A 20,494-nucleotide genomic window follows, 5' to 3' on the forward strand; every position below is an offset into this window, starting at 1 on the left:
TCAGAGCTTAATCTAATATTCTTGTTCAGTGCCCCTTTTCTGCAGTGTAAGGGATGTAATACAGGCTTTGTGTCTTTCTTTTCTTTCTTTTTTTTTTTTTTTTTTTTTTTTTTTTTTAATCAAAACCTATTCAACAACGTTATATTAAAATTAGTGCTGGGCAACATTAATCGCATCCAAAATAAAAGTTTTTGTTTACGTTAGTATATGTGTGTTTAGTGTGTATATTTATTATGTGTATATAAATGCACACGCATACAGTATATATTTTGAAAATATTTACATGTATATATTTATATAGAAATATATTTAATATAGAAACAATATATTTTTCTTAAATATATACATACATTTGTGTGTATTTATATATACATGATAAATAAACACAATACACACACATATATACTATGTAAAAAAAAAACTTATTTTGGATGTGATTAATAATTGCCCAGCACTAATTAAAATGTATTTTAAAAAAAATAATTACAAATGTAAAAACAAATTTACAATAAAAAATTGTGATCAATTTTTTTTTTTTATAAAAAATGTAAAATAAGAAATTTTAAACAAAAGTAAATTAGAAATTAAGATATGCTATTCCACTCTATTTTTTGGCAGACAAATTCAAAGTTCCTCATGGCCCAGTCATTAACGTTGGCTCGTGGGTCTGGTTTGGGCATCTCTGATTTTTATTTTATTTTATTGATTGATTGATAGATGCACTCAGTAGCCTAAGCTTGGCTCTTATCAGTACATCAATATTATCTGTGCTTTATGACTTTATATAGACACCTTCTGTTCTTCATCTTTAGGCTACATAAAGTTATAATAACTCATTAGTAGTAGTAGTTTCTAATAGGTGCTGATAGTTTCGTTGTGTAAAACAATTAGTAAATAAATAAATACAGAACGCACGTTTAAAGCAACAGCAAGAAACCATTTCTTCACGTTATGATTCGTCATATCTTTTTTTATATCATTTATGGGACTCATTATTTTGTAATCACGTTTTCTAGGTGGCCCGTTCGTGCGGGTGACGTCACTAGTAGCCTACTTCCACATCTGCCGCAGTAGTAGGCTTTGTTTCGATTCGTACACCCTCCCCCTCCAGACCACTCTGTTTTTCTTAATAAAGACATGTAGCTTTGTGGGAGCATTTATTGCGCTTCATCGTGTGGATTTTAATGTATGACGGCTAGCGTCTCGAAGTGAACACTAGTGTTGTCTGCTGTCTAGTGGAGGGTGCTGGTTCAGTGTGGATGGGGGTGTCTCATTTCCCCATTTGCCGGCGAGAAGGCTGTCTGTTTCCTGACTGGACTCGGACCACCTCCTCTCTGTCGTCACATCACACCGCTACAAAACTTCATGGAGACACTGGACCCGGTCGAATCCGGCCAGAAAAGCGTCGCATCGAAATGAAGATCCTTCTGAACGCGCTGCGGAGGTCGGCGAGCGGCGTGGGTCTGCGGCAGCAGCGCGTCGCGGCGCCGGGGCGACGCGGACTGTGCAGTAAGGTAGAGGACGTGTTTACATTCCTACATCAGCAAGCATCATGTGATGTTTGCTTAACCTGGATCCATTGTTAGTGTGCATTTAAACTAGGTGCGTTAGACTGTCAGAAATGCGTGTTCGTTCCTTGTCTGCAGGTTTTTTCGTTTCCCAATTGTTATTCCACAGAGAGCTCTCGCTTGAGAATGAACTCTTTTCTTTCATTTTCCCTCTCGTGTGCTTGGATGAATGTGAATATTTGCTGCTATACTAGTGGAGCTTGGTTTCTGGAGTGCTGCTGAACGCTGTGGTTCCTCGAGTGTCCAGAGGAGCCCTCTGTATAGCACACAGTGTACAGCTGTGCACTTACTGATCCGTGTGTCATACTGAGGCGCACACTGTCTGCAGTGCTTTAGATTCACAATCAGTATCCTGACATCTGCGAGTATAATCAGTTAATGCATTTTATATGCGTAAAAATATATTTTGATCCTGTCCCTTGTTTATGTCATTACACGGTTACTACAAAGTTAGTACAGTTCATTTTGTAGCTCTGAGCAAAAGCAGTATCATATGCTTGAATAGATGTAATGATCTGTCAATAGTTTTATGTTATAATACATTACAGATTGTATTCTGACTAGTTCACGTGTCTGATAGCTAATATACAAAAAAGAATATTAGTTTTCAATATTTTATTAATATGCAAGCAGCGATGACGGGCCCAAGCCATTGGCACAACCGGTTCCACGGTGGCACAGCGGACACACGCATTTACAAAAACCCTCTGCAACCATCTACAGACACCTTGCCGATTGAATCGCCATTGGCTAGCAAATTTTTTAGTTTACTCGCCAGATTGAAAAACTATACTGATGTTTGTAAAGTGGCACAGCTTTTTAAATATCTGAAAATACACTCTTAACACCAGTCAGTCAAGAATTATAACATGACAATCAAGTATTATTTAATAATAGAAGTTTAGTAATTAGAATTAAATCTTGGCAACAATGTATGAATGCAAATTAGTCATTTTAACTGAACTTAGGACTGGTGGTGGTGCTTTTTTTGGTCATTCGGTGTTCCTGTAAAAAATTGGGAAAAACTAACAATAATACTGATAAGATAATAATAATAATAATTAATATTATTATACAAATTCTACTAATAAGAACCATGTAAAACGCACTAAGGATTAATGAGCTGCTGGGTCAATGAATATTAATCAGTTGTGTGTGTTCGCTTGAACTGATTCGCTGAAACCAAAACAGGGATGATGAAAGGGGAGTGCCAGCCAATGAGATTGCCAATTGTGCATTAGCTCCGCCCACTACCAGAGAAAGCGGCAGTTCTTAAAAGCTGAAGAATTCCAAAGGAACGGTGTTATTTTGACAGGAAAATACAACAAATCATATTGTTTACATGTAGCGTGGCAATTCTGCATCTTATGTAAGACTCTCTCGCTCGCTCTCACTTTGCGCATGTGAGAGAAAGCGACAGCGAGACGTGCGCCTGAACACTATAGTTTACTAACTATTACTTTATTAAAAGATTAATAAATGCTGTAAAAATATATTGTTCATTGTTAGTTCATGTTAGTTAATGCATTAACTAATGTTAACAAATGAAACCTTATTGTAAAGTGTTTTTAAAGCTTTTAATGATCTGTATTTATGAAATAATTATATGAAACTATATTACCAGTACATATTAACTTATTTGATGTATTTGTTTGTCATTCTAACTAACTGAACTGTGTAGTAAAATATTTTTAATTATATGAGTGAGAGAGAGGATGTATAAAACTTTTAATGATCTATAAGATTTTATTTATTTATTGATATTTGAATGCTCTATAAGCATTTCTAAAATAACTGTAAAAATGCACTGACAATATAGTACATTTCAACTAATTCTATGCATTTATTTGTCATTCTAATAGTTCAAGACTGAGCTGAACAAGATTAGGCTTAAAAGATTTCTTATCCTATGAGCCCATCTTGTGGATAACCTTAGTATTACAGCCTTCATCTGCCAGCTGAAATGTCATAGTTTTTCATTTTCTGTTGGCCCCTAAGCATTTTAAATTTATGAAACTAAGCATGTTTCCTAAGAATGACTTGTTCTCCATAAGTAAAAAATTTTGAAAGTTTGGATAATACAATTTAAAGACATAAGAAAATTACTGTTTCCTTTTTTACTGTAAATTTAATAAATAACCATGGCAACACCATTCAAAAAATTCAAAATCTGTTCGCAATTTATAATCTTCAATATGTTGACAAAGTTTGGTGTGAATTGATTGATCGTTAAAGGAGGAATAGGCCTATGCATTAATTCACAGCCTGATTTTTCCAAAAATCCACATTCAAACCAAAATAGCCGACTCCCTGTTGGTCGTAGCTAAACACTGTAAATTAGGAAGTTGTCTGGCTTGATGGGAACAATATATGTACCGAGTTTGGTGACTGTAGGCAAAACTAAACTCCCCACTTTTATCAAAAGGTGGCGCTATAGAGTACCTGCTCCACACCCATTTATGAGCTTTTGCCAGTGTCTAACTATTATTAATACAGATATGAGTGTCGAATTTCATGAAATTCTAAGCATGTTAAGTGCCTTAAAAACACCTGAAAAGAATATTCAAGTTTGACATTGAGTATTTAAGATATCAAAAATCCCTTCACAGCTTTACATCTTCCATGTTTTGACATTATTCTGATGAAGTTTGAAGAAAATCTAGTAAAAATTACAGGCTGATTTCAAAGCATTTTGAAAATTACACACTTCCTGCTGCCAGTTGCTGGCACTATAACTTTGACTCCTAATGGTTACATCTGTGTGATCATCTTTGTGATACAACAAACTGCTAAAGTTTGATCAAAATCTGACAATGTGTGCAAAAGTTATTAGACACTTCCTGTTTCTCATTTCTCGTCATAAATTTGTTGCCTTGCCATGGCCAAACCGTTCAAGATATAAAAAAAATACTTTGGCAATTTTGCATCCCCAATGTCTTGAGGTCATGTTGACCAAGTTTGGTGGCAATCGGTTGAAAATCCTAGGAGGAGTACTGCAAATTCCACAGTGTGCGCTTTTCTCAAAACCCTGAATGGCCAACTTCCTGTTGGTTGGAGTGCTGACTGTCAGTGCTAAAGTTGTTCGGCCTGATAAGATCTATTTATGTTAGGGCTGTCAAAAAAACAAAAAAAAAACAAATTGAATTTCGAATATTCATAGATTTTAAAATAAAAATCCACATTCGAATGCAAAAATGTTGCCATTTTGGATGTGCTTCAGGTTGCCTTATCAATGGCACACAAGATGTGATGATGATGTAAGTGTCGTTGTATTTTAATGTTTTTCTTAGCTTATCCAGTTGAACCCACTAGATGCAGCACTGCGACGTAGTTCATTCAAAATATTGCGGAAAAAGAGAACATAAATGCGGAGAAGATCTTGTTTACGTCAAAACTGAAATCAAGTTGTTCATACAGAACACATATTTATATATCGCATTTTCTAGAGGGACATCTATCACCGTTGCATGTTTAGAAAGCCATGTAAAATTTATGTAAGTTAAAACAAGTAAAAAACATGTCTCGAGACTTTATGGTGGGTTTTCCCCATTCCACTGCATGTTTTTAAAGGGGTCATATAACATTGCTAAAAAAGAACATTATGTTGTGTATTTGGTGTAATGCAATGTGTTTATGCGGTTTAAGGTTAAATAAAACATCATTTTCCACATACTGTACATTATTGTTTCTCCTCTATGCCCCGGCTTTCTGAAACACGTCAGTTTTTCCAAAGCCCATCGTTCTGAAAAGCGAGGTGTACGCTGATTGGCCAGCTATCCAGTGCTTTGTGAGTGACTGAATACCTCAAGCGTGTGACGGAAATGTTACGCCCCTTACTATACTGTGGTGCCGTGTCCCGGTGCGATGAGACAAAACCAATACAACCCATTATAAATGAGGCATTTGTAACATACAGTGGGGACATAATTACTGATAATGACTTATACTAGGGTTGTGACGGTGAGGAAATTTTCCCACTGGTTAATCGACGTGTGACAACACCAGTAATACCGGTATCACCGTGGGGGCGGGAGCGTTCCTCTTTTCCTTGCTTTCCTTTGCTTTTAAATAGCTTCTAAAAGTAGCGTCGGCATTTTACTTTCACTTTCAAATAGCAGCAATTCGTGTAAAGCAGTTGTTCGTTTTTAGTTTGTTTGAATTTTCCCTCTTTTCCTCGCTTTCCTTCGAATTAGCAGCTGTTCGGCTCAACTGCTTGAATGCAACAACAAAATACAACGTCAAACTCACTTTAGCCTATATATAAAACATAGAACTTTTATTAACAAAACAAATAAACATACACCATGTTATAGGGCAGGCTATGCCTAATATAAAATAACAAATAACTTGCATAAAGTTTAAATAGGTATACAAAACTGGAAATAGACTAAGTAAACATGTATAATATATAACCAAATAAATAAGAAACGTAGAATGTTTATTAGCAAAACAAATAAGAAAGCCTAAACGTATATCCATGTCTGCATTTGTGATCGGAGAAAAGACAAACAACAAGTGCTACTCTTCACTGCTCAAAACTTGCGATGGAATCATCAGTGGCAAATCCTTTAAATATGAAAACATACTTACAGACTGTGAGTCAGAACAGCCGGCATTGTAGTCTTCTCTCCCAGAAAACAGTCCTCCGTTAAATGCGTTGCACATACACGAGTTAAATACAACTTAACCACTGATTTCTAGTTGTGTCCTCTTTTGGAAGACCAAACGAAGTAGTTTCGCACACAGCAAGAATCAAAGAACATTTGGGCGGTGTTATCCAAATCATCCCACATTGTGACATAGACATGTGGGGGCGTGTTTAAACGAGGCGTTTTAGGAGGTCGTGGACGAGTCTTAACTTTAATAAAGAATATCTCTTTGGGTTTGAGACTTTAGTCTTTGCAACTTTAGGGATCTTATCTATTCACGAACAGCTTGTGACACTCCAAAGAGAAAGGAAAACTAGAAATCGCATCATATGACCCCTTTAAATGAAAAAGTGCTGTTTATGATTGGTTTTCGTTCCTTTGTATGAAATACATACATACATGATGCTGTTTCATTTCTAATTGTTTAAGCAACTTAATTAATTATATATGGTTTATAAACATTATAACACATTAAACATTATGCACTTTTTTCAAAGATAGGCATGTTATTTTATTGCTTTGAAGAAACGTCTATTAGTAGCATTTTGCTCGATGAGAAGTCAAAAGCTTTTTTCCCCCTTACTGAAATTATGCCTTTTAAATTTGGGGCAGATCATACACCAGTGGCAGTATACTAAAGGAAAAAATAAAAATAAAAAATTAGGCAAAATAAGAAAAATGTTCACATCTTCATTCTGTTCAAAAGTTTTCACCTTCTGGCTCTTAATGCATGTTTTTTCCTTCTGGAGCATATGTGAGTGTTTGAACCTTCTGTAATAGTTGTGTTTGAGTGCCTCAATTGTCCTCAGTGTGAAAAGATGGATCTCAAAATCATACAGTCACTGCTGGAAAGGGTTCAGATACACAAAAAACACACTAAAAAACAAAATACTCAGCAGCAGCAGTATTATTCTTAAGAACAAAACACATCATAATAACTGTTCAGAACAAACAAGGGATTAATGAACAACTATCACAAAAAAAAAAAAATAATAATAATCATAATAAAACCAGCTGTGGGTCATCCAGGTAATAACACATTATTAAGAATCAAGTGTATGTAAACTTTTGAATGGGGTCATTTTTATGAATTCAACTATTATTTTCTCTTGTGGACTATATGCAAATGTATTTAATGTTAAATTTCTTATTCAGGTCAGTACTAAATAAAAAATAACATGCATTTTGTATGATCCCTCTTAATTTTGGTAAAATAAGATTTTGCAGATATATCAAAAAATGTAAAAATATAACCAAAAATTTTAGAATGTAAAAGTAAAAAAAAATGTAAAAAAAAAAAAATAAAATATTCATAATTATTAAATATAAATAACACCGAATTGACTATAATTTTTGCAGTCAATATCAATATTCGCAGTGCATAATACTTTTCTTTGTTATAACTTTTAACATTGCTTGAGGCATACATTAGACACAAATGCATTAATTTTTTCATATTGCTCAGTGAAGTTCAGCTCTGTGCAAAGGCAGTATTACAGACTTCCAGACTAAAGCTGTGTCTGTTACCATCGTCTCAGCAGTTTGTTTGTTGACCATGCAATTCATTGCACACACAGTGAAACCAAACCTCTTCCCCATACTGAAGATGTGCATATCTTAAGAAAAAAAATCTCTATCTAGCTAATAAATATCAAGCAGTTGCTATGGTCTTGCTATGCTCTGCTTTTAGAAATCTAGTCTTCTGTTGTAAGAGCTGGAGAGACATCAATGGCTTTTTACAGAGAAAAACACAAAAGCTCCCTAAGGGGAAGTGCAGCTGTTCTATTTGAGCAGATTGAAGCGAACTGGTCGTAATCCTCAAGTGATTGCAGACAGAAGACATGTTAGGGACAAATGTCCAGCAGGGGTCAAGTGTGACGCAGCATCATCTTCTCTTGTGCGTAATCGTGTGCGATCTAATCTGTCTTGGGAAAGAAAAATCTTGGAATGAGGTTATGCATTGTGTAGGTGGCTTAGCATTTTATTCAGTTAGATAATGTTTTAATTTTATTATATCTTTATTTCATGTTGCCAAAGCATGAATTTAAACATTCAGTGTTGCTTTCTTTGTATTTAAAACAGTCGTAACAGTAAATAGTGTGTAATTACAAGCACCTAACACTAAAATCCTAAACCTAAAGTAAATACATGTTGTTAAATAATTATATTTATGTAATTATGTTATGTTTTAGAACATAATCAATATACTTCTTTGGGTAATTACATTGTATCAAGGACACCTTAAAATAAACGAACATTCTAATTTTATTTTATTTTTTTACGGCGAAATTTCACTGGCAAACGTCAGTCTGTTGCGAAATCTTTCGTTCTCATTTGAAATATATATGTATATAATGTACTGTAATAAGAATTTGAACTTTTGCATTATGGTAACAATGCCAAAAACCTTTATGATCCTATATACATTGACTAAATAGCTGCTTTTCACTCACTGAACTATAAATTATATATATATATAGCATATAATATATCTATTAATATATATATATATATATATATCTATATATATATATATAGAATATCTCTATTATTTATAGGTCAGTGAGTGAAAAGCAGCTATTTAGTCAATGTGTCAAGTGAATCACTCACTCAGTCACTCATAGTTTGCTTTATGTAACAAAAACATTCATTGTTAATGTAATAAGTAACAGAAATAAATATTTTTCATCACTTTGAATGTAGTTATTTGGGTTTAATGCTCACAATATATTTTTTGTTGTGTTTTGACACACACCACACAGGGTTATTTTTATTAATAGAAACTAAAACTAAAACCATACACACACACACACACACACACACACACACACACACACACACACACACTTTAAATAACATTTACTTATATATATAAAATAAAAACGTTGTTTCCACAGCAACATTTCTCATTTTAATTTAGTTTAACTTGATGTTCTATAATAACAAAATAAAAAAAAGAAAATAAAAATTAATAAAAAAAATCTGAAAACACACACACACACACACACACACACACACACACACACACACACACAAAATACAAACACAACATATATATATACTAATATCAACTTAAAAAAAGATATATATGTTTAATAATTTAACTGTAATAGTGAAATAACACTGCTTCCGTGTTATTTTTTCCAACTTGAATGTGTAACATTTCGTGATAACAGTCGCCCAACTTGGAGATAGGAGTTTCTCAGGTGCACATAAATGCATTATATTTTTAAATTGGGCTGTAATGGTGCACAGAATTCACAGTTCAGTATGCATCTCAGTGTTCAGGGCACGGTTTGGTTTTGAAACAGCAGGGTGTGCAAAGCATCTGTCTTAAGGTGCCTGACTGTGAAGCACAGACAAGCTCGGTATACTGTGAGTGATTTACAGCAATAACAATCATGTGCAAGAAGTAGTCCTGTGTGCTTCATTTCCTTTAGGCACTGCAGAATATAATTTCTCATGCTTATGTTGTAATCTCCTCAACAGTCCGAGCCGAGCTTTGGGTTGCTGTTTGACATCGATGGCGTCTTGGTGCGAGGAAAAACCCCCATCCCAGCAGCAAAGAGAGCTTTCCAGAAGCTGGTGGACGCAAAGGGACAGTTCCTGGTTCCGGTTGTCTTTGTCACCAACGCTGGCAACTGTTTACGACAGAAGAAGGCAGATCAGCTGTCTCACATACTGGGTGTTCCTGTGAGTTCTGCTCGCTCATATTCATGATGAGAGCTCGGCTTGATGCAGGCATTGCAACTTTTTGTATAAAATTAATTCAGCTTGAGTCTCAGTTCACTGAAGGCATGACAAATCAAAGTAACCTTGATATTTTGAGATACTTATGAAAATGTACTGTACACTCCTTACCCGGTCCAAAAGATCACTTACCTTTCCACATTTACACTTCAGAAACATGGCCTGTTCGGTCCTACAGAGGTATTTGGGTTAGAGCTGAATATCTTTGCTACACACCAGCAGAACGAAGCACGAAAGTTTGTCGAAACAACACATTTGTGTTATTCTTTTAAGATAATTTGCCCACTCAATATAATTATTACCTAAATGAACACCGAGACCTAAATATTTGGTACACTATACACAATGACTGTAACAATCAGTGAATAGTGTTTGAGTGTGAATGTGTCATTTTGACTAGAAAATGAACTCCAGATGCCACAAAACAGTAAGTTACTAAACCTAACAACAAAAGCAACCATAAACAGTGTAAATACTACTCAAAAACAGTGAAACATTTCACCTTTTTAATTATTCATGCCCCAGTGAAATACGGGATCATAACTTTGATATTTACTTAAAGAATCCTTGTAAACATAACAAACAATTCCAAGTAAAATATACTTTATAAAAGTTCAAACTTTAATTTCTACAAGCTTAAATTGAGTATTAATATAGAATTTACTTTAATTTTTTTAATTCTTGCCTGAACTGAATTAATGTAGAAATTGCATTTGTTTTTATGTAGTATTTACTTAACCACAAAATAATTTTTATCAGTGCACATTAGTTTGTTTTCCATGTACCAGTTAAGACTTTGGTCCGCATGGGTCTGAACACAATCAGCAGACAGTCTGAATAAAAGCGTAAATCCGCTGTCTGACAGAAGGGGGCGCTGATGGAACAGCAGAAATACAGCTGTTTCCGCTAACCTCTGTAACCAAAGCAGCGCTGCACTTTAAAAGGAAAACACCAGTTTTTCCGTATTCCAGTATGTTCTTCCCTCAACTTAGACGAGTTGACAAGTAGCTCTCCTGTCTCGGTGCGTGCACTCAATCGCTGTAGCGCGCGGCGCCACTATGCTAGCATTTAGCTTAGCACTGTTCATTCCTTAGGATCCAAACAGGGATGGATTTCGAAGCCACCAAACACTTCCATGTTCTCCCTATTTAAAGATAGTTACATTAGTAGTTACACGAGTAAGTATGGTGACACAAAATAAATCGTGGCGATTTTCTAAGCGGATAAAAATTATAACTATATATATCCGCTTAGAAAATCGCCACGTTTTATTTTGTGTAAATAAGAGATTGAGTGCATGCACCGAGACGGGAGAGATATGTATCAACTCGTCTAAGTTGAGGGAAGAACATAGTGGAATATGGAAAAACAGTGGTGTTTTCCTTTAAACATTGATTTATCAGGCATTAAACTTGCTTAATACTGAGCAGCATTTACCACGGGTTCTTCAAGTCACGATAATCAAAGACGGCTTTAATGATAATTAAAATAAGAAACCGTGTTACTGTCCATAAGGACTTTTTACCGTGGTTTATCGTCAAACCGATAACCGTTTCATCCCTAGAATCCTCTGGGTTTGGTCATGTTATTTAAAAAGTTACAATAAATAAAATTTTTGCTACATGCTCCAAACCATAAAGCATTAATGTATGGTTTATAATAACTATTGATATGGATGATAATCTGCTTGTTTGATTTGTAGATATCGCAAGACCAAGTCATGATGTCTCACAGCCCTTTGCGAATGTTCAAGAAATATCACGACAAGTACGTGCTGGTGTCTGGACAAGGTCCTGTGCTCGACATCGCCAAGAAGTATCCTTCCCTGTCCAGTGTCTCGGGCTCTTCTCTGTAAACCCGATGTCTGCATTTTAGTGAAATAAATATACAGATTGCATGCGGTTTGTAAAAATAACCACAGTGGGATTTTTGGCCAAATCCTGTCGCTCTGGTTTGAACAAAGCCACATGGTAGAGGACGGCCAAACATGAGTTGCTGGCTAGTTGTGTAACAAGAACTTGGATTAATGACAGCAGGGTGGACAGCTAGTACACGAGCTAAACAAATGAAACAACTGTGATGCTTTTTATCGAGAGCGATTATCTCTGGTCTGTGTGATTATGACACTCTCTCTCTTTCCAGCAGCTCAAAGATATCATTAGATGGGACTGTATTATAATGTGATAGTATTTACAAGCTTTCCACGAGGAAAAAGGATTATCGTAATCCCCCAAATCTCCTGTATTTGTTTGTGAATACAAATGGATTTGAATCATTAAAACAGTGATAATGACTTTTAGGTTAATCCATGAGTCAGATGAACTCTTGACTCACTGAATCAGTGTGGGCTTCACAAACGTGGTCAGTATCGACATGCTGCGTGAATCTTTCCCTCTGCTGGACATGGTGGACCACAACAGACGGCCCAAAGTACCGGTAAGTCATTAAGTTAAACATCTTATGAAAAACGACTAAGGATGTAAATATTTGCTGTGCTTTGATTATTACTTTTGATTATTATTTACTAAATGATGCATCACGAAATCTGAATTCTGTACCAGTGTGATTTAACTTGATTGCTTCGGTACAATTCACCGTAAAAAACAAAAACAAATGTACACTAGTATTTAAAAGTAAAAATACTTCTAAAACAAATAAACGCCTTTATTCAGCAATTGATCAGAAGATTTATTATGTTACAAAAGATTTCTATATCAAATAAACGCTGTTCTTTTGAACTTTCGATTCATCAAAGAATAATGAAAAATAAAATGTAGCACAGTTTCTACAAAAATATGAAGCAGCACAACTCTAATAATATTTAGAAATGTTTCTTGAGCAGCAAATCATCATATTATTATGATTTCTGAAGATCATGTGACACTGAAGACTGGAGTAATGATGCTGAAAATTCAGCTGTGCATCACAGAAATACATTACAGTTTAACAGATATTCACATAGGAAACAGTTATTTTAAATTGTAATAATATTTCACAATATTGCTGCTTTTACTGTATTTTTTGATCAAATATTAAAATATTAAAATTAAAAATCAAACCAGCCCCAAACTATTTAATGGTGGTCTATCTAGATGCACAGTTTACACTGTGGAATATTGTCAAAACATTGTAAATATTGGATTGTATGAAATTAATAACGGAGTAATTATTATTTTTTACATTCCATAATCAATGTTTTTTTGTGTACTCAAGATAATTAGGGTTGTTGTAAGTGTGTGCTTTACACTCTATTAATACCTTTTTTGTAACCAGTTTTGTCATTGATTCTTCTGGGCAGAGATACACTGTGTTATTCACCGTCAGGTCAGGTTAGAACAGGTGAAACATTAATGTAATGTGAAGAGACTGGCCAGAGGCAATGATGAGGAGGTTATTTATAGGATAAAACACAAGAACAGAAGATTCTGCTGAATTCACAGATTTCCTGTGACTGTGTATTTGAAGAATTTAAAATGGTTTGTACTTGTATATATAGTCTCATAGGTTTTCTAAATCCCCAAAGCTGTTGTTCTGTGAGGGAATCAGTTGCTGGATAGTTTATGAGATCGCTCAGATGACAAATAATGGTGCATACTTTCCTTGTTGTTTCAGTCTTCGCCTGTGGTGAACCTGCCCAGAGTTGAAGGTAAGATATTTCTGAAGATAACTGGATAGTTGTGGGATTTGGTGCTTCAATGGGAAACATGGCATGGCTGTACTGTAACCATATATTCAGCTTTACCATGAAATCAAGATCTTTTTTTTTTTTTTTTTTTTTAACAAATTTTTTAATTTTTTTTAAATTATGCACATAATTATTTTTAAAAACTTCACGTGTTCTCGTAGTCTTTAAACAAAACAATGTCCAGTAAAGACATTTATAATGTTGCAAAAGATTTATATTTCAAATAAATGCTGTTCTTTTGAACTTTATCATCAAAGAATCCTGAAAAATAAAATGTTTCTCAGTGTCTACAAAAATATTGGGCATAAAAAATATTGATTGAACTGATTTCAACACTGATAATAATCAGAAATGTTTCTTGAGCAGCAAATCATCATATTATTATGATTTCTGAAGATCATGTGACACTGAAGACTGGAGTTATGATGCTGAAAATACAGCTGCGCATCACAGAAATAAATTACACTTTAACAGATATTCACAGAGAAAACTATAATAATATTTCACAATATTACCGTTTTTACAAATTTTTTACAAATTAAAAAAATCTTACCGACCCCAAACTTTAAACGGTAGTCTGTATGTACTTCATATGTATTAAGCTGGAACCTGTATTATAAAAGAAAAATCAAACAATAATGTAATCACATAAATAATAGAGTGTAGTTTTTGTTTTTTAATTTGCTTGTTTTCTGCTGTTACTCTAGCTGTAGTTCTGTTTGGGGAGCCCATCCGATGGGAAACAAACTTACAGCTCATCATTGATGTGCTTCTCACCAACGGCAATCTGAGCAATGTCTATGAAACCACTCACTCCACTCATCTGCCCCTCTTGGCCTGCAACATGGATCTCATGTGGATGGCAGAGGCACACTCACCAAGGTGATCAGCTCGCTCTGAACGCTGATTTATTAGTTGTCAGACTTCTTACACCAGTGAATATTTCTAAGCAAAGATACAAAATTTAAAAGTCTCGGCTACAAAAAAACCTGTTTAACACGTTTACATTTTGTGACACTATGCTCCAATAGCAGTTTTATCGTGTTTGCTTGTTGCATCATATCCATAAAGGACTTACAATCTCTAATACACTCTTAAAGGGATACTCCACACAAAATGAAAATGTTGTCATTAATCACTGACCCCCATGTCATTCCAAACCTGTAAAGGCTTCGTTCGTCTTCAGAACACAATTTAAGATATTTTGGATGAAAACCGGGAGGCTTGTGACTGTCCCATAGACTGCCAAATAAATAACAGTGTCAAGGTCAAGGAAAGTATGAAAAGCATCATCAGAATACTCCATCTGCCATCAGTGATTCAACCATAACGTTAGGAAGTGACGAGAATACTTTTTGTAAGCGAAGAAAACAAAAAAATAATGACTTTATTGTATTTGACAACAGTCTCCTCTGTGTCTCTCCACATCACCGTATGCTCTTCTGTATCATCCGCGCCACAAGGATGCGCTGTTTTTACATGTATTTAGCTTTGATTTGAAATAAAACAGAAGAAATGAAATGATACAGAAGAGCATACGCAGCATACGGTGATATGGAGAGACACAGAGAAGACTGCTGACAAAGGAATTATTGACAAAAATATTTTTGTTTTCTTCGTGTACAAAAAGTATTCTCGTCTCTTCATAACGTTATGGTTGAATCACTGATGGCAGATGGAGTATTCTGACGATGCTTTTCATACTTTCCTGGACCTTGACACTGTTATTTACTTGGCAGTCTATGGGACAGTCTCAAGCCTCTCTGTTTTCATCCAAAATATCTTAAATTGTGTTCTTAATACAAAATAATCACATACTGCATAATAACAAAATTGCATTCAATCAATTATTACAAAAATCTAAACTCTTAAAAAATTATCCCTCCAAAAATAAAACTTAACAATCATGACTGATGGTTCCATGAAGAACATTTAACATCCATGGAACCTTTCCATTGCACAAATGGTTCTTTATAGTGGTAAAAAAAAGATTATTTATTTATTGCATCCCGGGGTTAAAATATAAGTTTTTTTGTCAGGGTTCCCCTGGTAATATTCACATTTTAGGGGCTAAATATCACGTTATTGGTATTGGGGTCGCTTCAACCCGCAGACATGAAAAACAACCGCAGACTTGGCAACACTGGTTGGCATTTACTACACAGAGCCGTAATTCACTGCCAATCTACACAAAATTGGACTACAAAATCGCAGGCGATTCTTTGTCGATTTTGAAAGCGATTTTGTGTAGCTTGTCGGTGGACTACAGCCATGTCCACTAAATGAAGCTACACCAAAACCAATAACGCCAAATCTGCGGTTGTTTTTCATGTCCGCGGGTTGAAGCGACCCCAATACCAATAACGTGATATTTAGCCCCTAAAATGTGAATATTACCAGGGCAACCCTGACAAAAACGTATATTTTTACCCCGGGATGCAATTTTTATCGGGGAACCTCCTGGAAACGCGATTGGGCTAGTTTTGGACTAGTTTTGAGAAGCAACTGGGCAGGATTTGTTGTGAAAACCTGGCAACCCTGATCTGAACGCACGTGCTGGAGATATACTACTAATCACAGGAGCGTCTTTACTGAGGAGATGCGCGTGAAAATCGCATTCGCTTTTTTGCACAGCCCTAAGTTATAGTATTAAAATGTTCTCTACACTAGGAAAGTAATGGTTCTTTCAAGAGCTGTTTGCTTAAAAGGTTCTTCTTTGGCATCGATGTGAAATAACACTTTTGGAACCTTTATGATGGATCTCGTATAAATACACATGCTGGTAAATGCATTCTGCTCTTATATACATGTAGACAATGTAGGTATGATGCATTGAAGTGTACAGTAGTAGTAAATTGAGCAAAGCCACCTCCAAAGATCTGAGACTGGCCAATTAATGAATGAACAATCTCCCATCAACAGATTCGGTCACGGCACTTTCATGGTGTGTTTGGAGAACATCTATAAGAAGATCACTGGCAAAGATCTGAAGTACGAGGCCCTCATGGGGAAGCCCAGTGAACTCACCTACCATTTTGCTGAGTTCCTCATTAGAGAACAAGCTGCTGAGAGAGGCTGGAGGGCACCGATCAGATCCCTGTATGCTATCGGGTGAGACACATGCACAGTATAGCTTTCCTAAGAGTGGATGGGAGAAAATCTACCCTGTGCCTACACTGTTTGTTTAAAAAAAGTGTTGTTTTATGCTTATGATATTATTTATCATATCCCGTTTCCAGAGCAAAATATACAGTGCTTTGCAAATGTCTTCTTGATGCATGTTTGATTTTTCCATACATTCCTTTTGTGATAAAATATTCAGGTTTTTGACAAATGGCCCACACACATATCTGATCTAAGAATCATCCAGTATGTCTGTAATTACATGAAGAGATGAAACATCATAAGACACTTGGAGAAATGTAGTATTGTGAAAAGTTTCAGGCAACTGTGGAAAAATAAAATTTGTAAAGTAAGCGTGTTTTCAAAAATAATGCCATAGACAGATTTGATCACTTAACTTCTATTAACTACATCACTTCAGTATTTGATATGACCGTCCTTTAGTTTTGTTCTTATTAAAATTGTACAGTTTTTAATGTAGTTTTGCAAGTAGATTTCTCTCAGCATGAAATTTGCACACTAAAACTAAAAATACAAAAAAACTTTATAAAAACATATACACCAAAACAAATGGTCACACACACACACAGTCAGTGTCATATACATACAAATTTAATTGTATATATATATATATATATATATATATATATATATAAATATATTTATTTATATATATAAACAAACAAAATTTATTTTTTTTTTTTTTAATAATCTAACATTCATTTTGCACAATACATGTCTGATCATAATAGTTTGGGGAATAGTTCACCCAAAAAGGGAAATTTGTTGTCAGTGTACTCAACCACAGGACATCCAAGATGTAGATTTGTAGAAATGTAGCACTGCATCAGTGTCTCAGCAATGGATGCTCTGCAGTGAATGGGTGCCGTCAGAATCAGAGTCCAAACAGCTGATAAAAACATCACAATAATCCACAAGTAATCCACAGCACTCCAGTCCATCAGTTAATGACATGCGCAGCGAAAAGCTGTGTGAAAGTAATAAAGCCATCATTAAATCAAAGTCATCATTAAAATGTTTTTAACTTCAAACAGTTGCTTCCAGCTAAAATATGAGTCCATAATTCATAACGCTACATAAAGTGAAAAAGTCCTGTTGTCTCTCACATCAAAATCCAGCCACATATTTGTTTAGAGCTGTTTTGGCTTGTAAACGGTGCTTGATTTCTCTGCAGAGTCAGACCAGAACACTTTTTCACTGGAGAATGCAATATTATGAATTATGGACTGGTATTTTAGCCAGAAGCTAAAAATGTCTAAATGATAAATTCATGACAAACACACAGCTTTTGTCTTCTCCAGATGTTAACTGATGGACTGGAGTGGTGTAGATTATTGTGATGTTTTTATCAGCTGTTTGGACTCATTCTGATGGCACCCATTCACTGCAGAGCATCCATTGCTGAGACACAGATGCAATGCTACATTTCTACAAATCTGATGAAGAAACAAACTCATCCACATCTTGTATGGCCTCAGGAAAATAATTTTTGGAGGAACTTCACCTTTAAGGGTTACTACATATTACAACAGTAATATTTAGAGGCCAAGCACAGCAAGTTTGTAGATACCTTTTAGTTTTTTTGCTGAAAGTCTATTGCCCTCTAGAGCCGTATAGCAGAAAGTAGTGAAATTTGATTCCATTCGTGATTTCACGCATGTTCTGGCTTCAAACTTTTTTACTCCTCCTTTCACTGGTGTAAAAATCACTACATAAGCACTGGACACATGACAGGTGAAGTAATTCACAAAGCAACAGCTATGCTGTGTTGAGCCCCATCTTACTCTTGCAAACATCACTTTCCTTCTTCTATTTTGAACAACTGAATAAATAAATTTATGAATAAAAAATAAATGTACAACAAATCAACCATGACAGAAAACAAAGCAGAATACCAAACGTGTCTATTAAATTGAAGAACTGGACATTTTAGGAATGAATTGCTAATCTTCTATATGCAATTAGGGACAACCTGATGACTGATATTTATGGTGCCAACCTCTACAACCGCTACCTCGATGAACGGATGGCCAGGAAGTCCACCAAAGCAGTGGCGAACATGGTGACTGGAGCAGGGACGCCCGCCAGCGTCCCTCAGGAGGTGGACATGGACAACGGCTGGGAAAGTGAGCTTGCGTCGCCCTCCGCCACGTCCTGCAAGTCCATCCTGGTGTGCACCGGCGTCTACAACCCCCACATGGAGTTACCTAAAGACGCCAACCAGTGCATCAAAGAGACAGTCTTCCACGGCCACCGAGACTTCCGCTTCGACCCTGCTCTGGTGGAGCCGGAGAAGATCGTGGAGGACGTGGACGCTGCTGTTGAGCTCATCTTTGAGATGGAGAAGTTCGGGACAGCCGTTTAGTGACGTAAATATAGTGATGTTATTGATTTAATATCAACAGTCTGTATGAATCCGCCTTTCCATTTTAGTATGTGTTTTATGGAGAAAACCTCCACAGATAAGCACAATGCATAACTGAGAAAACAGGAGCGATCATTAAAGATCTCGTGGCATTTTAGCTTTACTGGATAGCATGATTTCATTTTACCTGTCAAGTGTTCGTGGTCCAACAGTATTGTTTCAGAAGCTCTGACTGAACAGATTTGCATATTCTACTCTCTAGTGTGAGTCGAGAGGCCACTGAGTCATGAATAGGCTGATGTGGGATGAATTAAATAAGGGCAAAACTGTGGCAGAAGCACAAAATGGATTGAATCTGTGTCCTTCTGGAAGCGGTTTTCAGCTCCGACAGCTACTCTTCTGCACCCCTGGATTGCAAGGGCTATCAGTCTGCCTTTTTAAATAGACCATTAGTACTTTTATTATTTTTTTTAGTTAGTTTAACATCATATTACAGTAACTTGCTGTTTTGTTGTTGTAGCATTACAGGTCATTTTTATAGAGTTGTTTGTATAATACCTCATATTAATTCAACATGTTTCGTATTGTTATCTTCATTGTGCCATTATTACATAGGTAACTGTTACATTGTTATGCCTCCATTCTTTTTTTTTTTATTAGCTTATTTATGTTTGTTTTGGTTACTGTTACACTGTAACATTATGGTGAGATTTGCACTGAGACAAGACAACCTGTAAAAAATAAAAGCCATCTACTTGGATAAATGATCTTGTGTAAGGTTTACAACTCCAATATACAAATCTACTAGTTCAGAATTCTGCTAGTACATTAAAGGCTGATAAACAGTTGCCAGTTTTGTCACTTGAAACAATAAAGCAAATAAAGTTTAACCTCAAATGAATAATCTGTACATATATCTGATTTAAGAATTTTGAGGTAGTTTTGTGACCATTAAAGACGTGTTTTTTTCTTTTCTAAATTAATTAAACATTTAAAACAAACATAATTCTGTAGTAAATTCTTAAAGTCTTGCATACAAGTTATGCTGTGATAGTTTTATTGATAAAATGATAATAGGACAATTTATTACCAAATACAAATTGATCATGGTTCTCAAAACTGATTGACAAACAGCAAAATGCATAGTAATAACATGATGACAATACTACAACAATATTAAAAGGCACTATAAATGATCTGAAGAATGCTCTTGTCCAATGATTTACCTTCTAGTACAAACATAAAATATCAAATACCAAATACTTTCACCCATAAACCACATAAACAAACAACAAAAATTCTGTATAATGAAAAAGCAAATAATTTTTTTTTC

General features: G+C 35.3%; 1 protein-coding gene across 1 annotated transcript; it reads left to right on the plus strand.

The window, feature by feature from the left end:
* Nucleotides 1-1,088: 1,088 nt before the first annotated feature.
* On the plus strand, nt 1,089-20,004 carry zgc:77375 (uncharacterized protein LOC402927 homolog). The gene is made up of 8 exons (XM_042765866.1): nt 1,089-1,514; nt 9,707-9,910; nt 11,670-11,782; nt 12,310-12,403; nt 13,580-13,613; nt 14,360-14,534; nt 16,575-16,763; nt 18,762-20,004. The coding sequence occupies exons 1-8, from the start codon at nt 1,260-1,262 to the stop codon at nt 19,159-19,161; spliced, it is 1,464 nt and encodes a 487-aa protein (XP_042621800.1). The 5' UTR covers nt 1,089-1,259; the 3' UTR covers nt 19,162-20,004.
* Nucleotides 20,005-20,494: the final 490 nt, after the last annotated feature.

The sequence above is a fragment of the Cyprinus carpio genome, chromosome A11, assembly GCF_018340385.1.
Source record: "Cyprinus carpio isolate SPL01 chromosome A11, ASM1834038v1, whole genome shotgun sequence".
Lineage (NCBI taxonomy): Eukaryota > Metazoa > Chordata > Actinopteri > Cypriniformes > Cyprinidae > Cyprinus > Cyprinus carpio.